At 41.6% G+C, this 8011-nt stretch overlaps 1 protein-coding gene across 1 annotated transcript; it reads right to left on the bottom strand.

The window, feature by feature from the left end:
* Positions 1-6688: 6688 nt before the first annotated feature.
* On the bottom strand, positions 6689-7995 carry LOC149076191 (citramalyl-CoA lyase, mitochondrial-like). The gene has a single exon (XM_089243742.1). It carries the CDS (start codon positions 7855-7857, stop codon positions 6835-6837), a length of 1023 nt encoding a protein of 340 aa, XP_089099868.1. The 5' UTR covers positions 7858-7995; the 3' UTR covers positions 6689-6834.
* Positions 7996-8011: the final 16 nt, after the last annotated feature.

Here is an 8011-nt window from a genome sequence, read left to right as displayed (position 1 = left end):
TGGTTCTGGGGATTATCTAATGCAGGGCCGTCTCTATTCTACAGGGTAGGCCCTGTCTAATGTGACCTGTTTCCTCAAACCTAATTTTGTAAAAATGAACTAAGGGACACATTTACAGATCGCTTAAGTGACCCGTGGCACATTTCTAGAGCATTTAAGTACCCGTAGCACATTTTCAGATCACTCAAGTAGGCACGTGGCATATATACAGATCACTTGAATGACCCGCAACACATTTCCAGAACACTGCAGTGATCCGTGGCACAGTTTTAGAGCACTTAAGTGGCACCCAGTGTGGTTCTACTTCAAGTAGAAGTAATTAAGTGAGCCACGGGTAATTACCCGCGGTACATTTTTAGATTACTTAAGTGATCCACGGCATAATTACGGATCACTTGGGTGATGCGTGGCACAGTTCCAGAGCACTTAAACGGCCCGAACAGCGAGCACATTTCCAGATTACTTGGATCCCCGAAACATTTAGAGACCATTGAAGTGGCTCTGTAAGGGACTTATCAATACGGAGAATATCAGTTCAGGTGCCACTAGCGAAAGGTTTTTCTTGTTTTTGCCGCAGCACCGAGTAAGATGCCATTAAGAATATTTCATATTTTAATAAAGTATGGTTGATGACGTAAGCATCATCCCCCCCCCCGTCATCAAAAGTCAGCAGACCGAACCCTCCCCCCCCCATCGGTGCTGACGTAATACTTGAATGACCCCTAAGGCCTAGACTAGATCATGGCCCTCACATCCTAGAATAGGACCCTAGTCTGGGATATAGATCACAGGGCCCACAGAGTTGAATTTCACGGGTCCCTTTATGATGAATTTATAGCGTGAAAAATCAAAAAGGATGACTATCATCCCGGGCCCTGTTAACCCCACCCTTGTGGGGACCATGGCCAAGATTTAGGGTTTGCGGATTCGAAAACTGACATAAGAAGAGACATGCGTGCACACCTTTGGTAACGTCACTTTTCCCAAATTTTCACAACTTCGCCACAGAGATCAACAGGCCTACAATGGTATAAATACTCAATTCACTCACTTCACTTCTGAGATATAGATGGAAGCACTGAAAAATCAGACACAGCACTATATACGCTCGCACTCAGACTATTAGGTACACACACTCACACTTCCGGCACACTCACTCGGTAGAGAATTGCCTATGTCGATATTATATACACTATTTCTATTATTGCTATGCTTGGAGCATGACGAGGTTTTTTTTTTTTTTTTTTTTTTGCAAGAACCTTGTCTTTTGTTAGATATATTAACATTTCTAAAAGCTTTTATAGCCTCAGGTTTTCTTTCTCTTCCGGGAGCGTTGCTTTTTTTTGCCAGAGGCAATTTTAGTATACTGCATTAGCACATTATTATGGTGAGAAAACAACGGTATTCTAGAAATGGATGTTGCGGTTATCTTCCTCTTGAGCTGTTTTTTTCGGACAGTCTTTTTCATATTATCCTGAGGTAAACTTGGCCATGGTAAGCATCTGCCCTGCTTGGAGACAACGCGCGTTTTGGGTACTTTCATTTAGAGAATTTTTCGACGGCGATTGATCAAAGCGTGTAAATGCATGGGGAAAAAACTCACAAATCCTCTCGTATCAGTAAAGAGATTGTTTCCGAGTAAAAAAAAAAATTCCCCAGGAAAAAAAAAATTCCGGAAACCGAAAAAGAAAGGCCAAAAGGACGAATTTTCCGAAACGTAGAACGACGCTTGAAATGGCACTAAAAAAGAGAATATCTGTTAACCCTACCGGGATTACGCTATAAAAGTTCGTTAAAAGATATTTCACAAAACTTGAAAAAAAAAACAACCAACAAGCCTATAGATTATATTCTGTAACCGATACGCTTATTGGTTACATTTTTCAAGTTTTATAAAAGAATTTTGAACCTTTTATTACAATTTTATTAATTTTCATAACCGTGATTACACTATAAAAGTTTGGTAAAAGATCTTTTACAAAACTTGAAAAATGCGACCAATAAGTGCATCTGCTACATTTGAGCGAATATGACTAACAGGATTATTATTGGTTTTATTTAAGTTTCGTAAAACATCTTTTACCAAACTTTTAGAATGTTATCCTGAGCTAAAATAATTTCTAGTTGTTGCTCCAGCTGTTGTGCGGTCGTTTTTTCAGGCGCAAATTTCATTTTGAAACTTTTCCTTCAACATTGCAAGGGGGGCGTCAAAATGCGCATCAAAATACCTGGGTGACCAAGCATCTAGTTGCGGCCCTGCCCACCCCGCCCCCTAAAAGATTAGAAATTATTGTTTGCCAATTTACATGCGAAATCTTGAATATCGCTACGAGATTTCGTTTTCACGAGGCTCCGCCCTCTCCACTTCAGGTCCCCGGGTCGTGCCCGGTTGGTCCATGCGTTAGGTACTGGCTGAAGTTGGTTTTCTACGGCAGGGCCGTAACTAGGATTTTTGTGAAAAGGGATAACATGACTTTGCCCCCCCCCCACCACCACTGCAAAACTCGATAATTTCGTAACGATATTTTTATTCTTTCCCATCACTTTCATTACTTTGCCCCTCCCACCCGGAATGAGCTCACCCGTGCACGGTCCGGAAGCCTCACGATGACGAGATCCGATTGCAGTTTTCTAGAGTAAGTACAGTACGTCACATGGCCCCCACAAGAGTCGGGCTGACAGTGTTCCAGCCCCAGGGTCCAGGAATTTTCTTATCATTTTTGTTTTTTCCTGACTAAATTTGCTGTAGAAGGGGGGGGGGGGGAGCTGTGAAAAATCTGGCTCGGCGCCCGCGAAATATCGTAATCTATAGGGGCCCTGATGCACAATGGGGGGGGGCATAGTATATATCAAACGTTAGCCAAATATTTCTGACTAGAATGGTGGGACTCGGAGTGACTAAGATGCTCTTAAGATGGCCCATTAGTATTGAGTTATGACCAATATGGTTTCTTGAAACCTCAGGGTGACTTATCGGCCCTCTTTGAGCGAAGTGTAACGTTGCGACGTCAGTATTATCACTATACAGTGAACCGCTGTTCCCTATACAGCTTTTTTCTTACGTACAGACATCACTTTGAACAAAAAACAAGTTTTGCAGCTCCAAGATGGAGGATGATGAGTCTGCTCGTCTCTACATGGTTATTCCCTTGAACTAAAATGATGAGTCTGCTCGTCTCTACATGGTTATCCCCTTGAACTAAAATGATGAGTCCATCTCGACATGAAATCGTTCTCCAAAAACACCCTCTACCGCCTTTGCTATTGGGATTCGACAGCACATTATGTGATCAAAAATGCTTGTTTAGGTATATTATATCACCTCTTAAAGTTTGTACCATGAATTCAGAAACACCCTATATATTTATGCAGCGAGAAAGACATCAATGAACTAAAACCCCTTGCGCCACCTATCAAATAAAACTGTTACAATTCTTCGATTGAAATTGGTAACCTGATTTTGATGAATGTGCCATATAAAAAAAGCAATATGATATGATATTAGTTAATATTTTATAAGCAATAATGTTAGTTAAATTATGATATTTGCCTCCAAATTTTAACAGTTGTTATTTGTGCGAGGTAAAACATAATAAGTAAAACTCCCAAAGTGTAGCTAACATAGGCTTTCTGTGATTACAATCAAAACAACTTGAAAGCTAAGTGCGGCTGCCGTTTGCGAGTTTTATTAACGTTGTTTTGTCGCTGACAAATAACAACTATTAAAATTTCAAGGTAAATTTGATAATTTATACAAATACAACGCCACAACAGGTAAAATGCCCAACGAGGTGGCTGAGAAAAAGATGCTCATAACAAAAATACGGATGTCATATATTTCAAAAATACAGCAACCCAATTAAAAACTAAAATTATAAACAATATATACACATGATGAAATACTATACAATGCTCATAAGGTATTTATGGTTTTTTTATTCTACGTATGAATAGCTTCTCGATTTACTTCAACATGTTTATCGTATTTCTTTTTAAACGTGTCAATTGTGTTACAATTAACTACCTCCGGGGGTAAGCTATTCCATTATTATTATTATTATTATTTATTAACAACCCTATTAGACTGATCATATTGCTTTTTTTTCACTCGACATGTTAATCAAAATCTGGTTACTAATTTCAATCGGAAAATTGTAACAGTTTTATTTGATAGGTGGCGTAAGTGGTTTTAGTTCATTGATGCGTTTCTCACATGTAAATATAATACTGTACTGTATAATTGTTTTCAAAATTTTCTAGAAGGCATATTTTTGCTGATGAAATTTAATTTTTACTAGGATTTTGGTTATGGACAAAAGTGCCTCAGAAAGATGTCATTTTTTTCATGGAGTCTGAGAATGCTTTCAGGTATGCAGAATTTTTTTTGCTGCGTAGGGAAAAATTCCCTATAATGTATAAGGAAGTATGTTATTTTATCATTCCGCACAGATATCGAAATTCTGTGAGCAAAGAAACAGGTCTGTGCAGGTGTAATAAAAGGTAATGTGCCCCCTATCTGGGGGAAAAAATTTTAAAGGGTACACATTTTTCACGCAAGAATAACATTTTTCCTCTTTTACTGCGAGTATCTCGGTGCTCATCATTACCCCCTCCCCTCTCCAAGACTGAGATCTTTGGTGGGGCCTCTTCTATACTGAATTTATAGTGTAAAAAAAAAAAGACAATAGCCCCGTGTGTGTTTTACATGTGCAATAAAACATCCCGGGAAGTTCCCGGTAACAAGGATTTTCACTACAACCCGTTTACATGCCATTATGCCGGAAGTCGTCACTGGTCACGAGTATGTGCGGTGTAGAACAAAACAATACAATTATTTTCAACACTAGTCTATATTATACACTCCCGTTCCTCTTGGTAGCCGCACTATGTGCGCGGTTTAGTTTCATCATTGTCACCCACCTGTTAAAAAACCAAACACGTCAGAATCGAAACCAGAATCGTCCCGGGCTGAAGCCCTGCCAGTTCATGCGAAGGGTGTTCCCCGATTCCTGCTTTGCTCATGTCCCTCATGTCAAAGTCGTTCCCAACAACGGCCGACTCAATACAATGCCAACGAAACTAGAGATCACGTTACTTTAACCGTCCGCATCTCAGGCATGGCTGACTTGACGTGTTTGGTCACGTGACACATCCCGACTGTCGCGGCACTAGGGATGAACGTATAGAATATATTTATACATTCGTAGGGAATATGTTCCCTAAGTCAGACGGATAAAGTCACGTGATCTCTAGCTTCGTTGTCCTTGTATTGAGTCGGCTGTGGCCCAGTACGCACAAAAAAATTAGGTTTCTTCCATTTTTAATTCCAATTTGGAAGGTCGATGGTACCACATCAAACATTATAATCCTTTTTCGCTGCCCACGCCACATAGGACTAGATAGGAAGAGTCTCTCATCAAGTCGGCCTTGGAAATGCTGGTTCCTAGAATGAACCCTTTCGGATTCTTTGTATTTCCCCCCCCCCCCTCCATCCATGTTAGCCATCTTATTATGAATACTGCCCAAAGTGACCTTGAAAAACTTTGGTCTCTGGAATGAATCACAAATTTACTAAAAGAAATCCACAAAAAATCGTACCTTGGGTGACCCTTAGAAAAGGTATAGACAAGGCCGCAACTAGGCGAGAGCTGGCAGGTCTTTCTTTCAAACCAAGCACAACTCCAGTCTATTGCCATGGGCAATTTTACTACCGAGTGAGTTGAGCAAGAAGTGTGTTTTTGTGTGTCTAACGGTCTGAGTGAGTATAGAGAGTTGTATCTGATATTTTAGTGCTGCCATCTATATTTAATAAGTGAAGTGTAATGGTTGAATGTTTGTACCGTCAATGTTATTACTCTCTCTGGCAAGACTTTTTAACTGGAAGATCAGCTCGCGTTCGCCTCTCGAAGTTGGGAACCAGAGAAAACCAACTTCAGCCGACCGCCACTGTGGCACCAGTGAGCATAGGCGAAGATAGACTTGGAAGTCTAGGAGGTGGCACAGTCATTATTGCTAGAGGAGGCACAATGATGATGATGTCAATTCATATATATGCGAATATACATTAGATCTGTCGACTCCAACTTTGATGCTGGTGGGGGGGGGGGGGGCACGCCCCCAGTGTATCTCTGCCCATGCCAGTATGGTTCGAACCCGATTCAGTCACTACGACCGCCAGCAGGGGCAAATTTCACCTTTCAACCTCTCCTTCAACGTAACAAGGGGGCACCAAAATGTGTTCTTGCTCCGGCCATTGACGTACGCAAGGTTGGGGGGGACCCCCCGAGCCAAGATTATAGTGTTATTTAATAACATTAGTTATAAAAAATTAACACAAAGTTATAAAAAATATTAACCGCCCCCCCCCCCCCGAGAAAATTCTGCGTACGCCTAGCTCCGGCTGATCAAACATCTAGCCGTGGTCCTGGGTGTGGAAGCTATACGTACTATGAGTGGGGGGGGGGGGGAGGGGAGAGAGAAACATGTTAAAGATCCTTTTGCCTAGGAACCTTCTCCCTAGAACAAAAGACTCCTACTGCGATCACATCCTTCACGACACAGGTCTGAAACTCATGAATGGCTGCATCGCTGGTTTCAGCTTTGAATTTTATAAGCGGTTAGTGAAATCTTTTGCAAACTTCAAATGAAAACGATACACATGAATAACGAACTAAAGATTCCAGACTAATATATAACCAACAATCATTTTATTTATTTCTTACAACTTATAATATTTCACATATCTGTGTGCAAATCAATCACAATACGATAATATTTCCTCGAATCCATTAAATCCAATCATTCCGTTCCAGTTTTATCATAGTTCGGATCGTATCATTTCTTGATCTGCTGAGCAATTTCCACTATATTCTGAGCCTGCAACAGAAGAGGCCTGTCGATCATGGATCCGCGGAAGACGAAAGCTCCTTTCCCGTGTTTCTGGTGCTCTCCGAATAGTCTGATGAGTTCTGTGGCCCATTCGATTTTCTCTTCGGAAGGTGCAAACGCAGTCTGGACGATTTCCACCTGGCCAGGATGGATCACCTGTTTCCCAGTGAAGCCCATCGCAGCACCTTCTTTGCAATGCTTCCTCAATCCATCAAGATCTTTATAGTCAATGTGCACCATGTCGATTGCCTGCAATCGGAAAAGCTTCGTGGTCATGACTATCATCTGCCGTGCGGTCAGCAATTCCATCGCCTCGGCAGTTCTGGTCGCACCGATATCCGCACAGAAGTCATCCGATCCAAAGACAACACCTTGGAAAGGAAACCGGCTATCATCCGACAGTTCCACGGCAGTCTTGCAGACTCTACGCAGGTCCAGCAGACCTCTCGCACTTTCAACATAGATTATGACGTTCACGGGATCCTTGGAGCATGACTTCTTGTCCAATGCCTGATAGATAGTATGCACGTGATCGATATTGTCGACTTTCGGGACCAGCATCGTCGCAGGCAACTTCAATGAGGAAAACACCGCATCCACGTCATCATGGAACAGCCCGCTCTGGACCGAGTTCACTCTCACCGCGTGTTCTGATCTCCCGAAGTCAAAGTCTGCAGGAATGTTCTTGATGAATTCCCGAGCTTCCGTTTTCTTATTGGCCGCCACTCCGTCTTCCAAGTCCAAAACTGCGCAGTCGACGCCGATCGACGATATCTTTTCGATTTTCCTCTTATCGTTACCAGGGACGTACATGATCGCTCTCCTCGCCGGTGACATCACCGAATTCTTCCTCCGCTGCTGCGATAAGGTTATTATGTTTGTTGAACAGCGAGTGGCGTCGAGTAGATTGCATCTCAAAAAACTAGACTTCAAAGCGAATTTCGCATTATTCAACAGAGAAGACATCATTTTTTTAAAACAGAAATTGCTGATTCTATTTTTTCAGAAAGACCTTTTAAAAACTGACAAATAACAATAAAGAGATTAAAAAAAATAACTCTATAATAAAAGCGGCTAGTGCTCATGCGTATAAATACGTTCTTTGAGGAGGAGCAACTACGGG

Source organism: Pholcus phalangioides, unplaced genomic scaffold (genome assembly GCF_987345545.1).
Source record: "Pholcus phalangioides strain wild (caught in Gottingen) unplaced genomic scaffold, Ppha-v1.0 ptg000015l_1, whole genome shotgun sequence".
In the NCBI taxonomy this organism is placed as follows: domain Eukaryota; kingdom Metazoa; phylum Arthropoda; class Arachnida; order Araneae; family Pholcidae; genus Pholcus; species Pholcus phalangioides.
This window is presented reverse-complemented; position numbering and strand designations above follow the sequence as displayed.

Bases quoted from the DNA above. Each gene is read 5' to 3' on its own strand.
- LOC149076191 (XM_089243742.1), bottom strand. From the start codon at position 7,857: ATGATGTCTTCTCTGTTGAATAATGCGAAATTCGCTTTGAAGTCTAGT.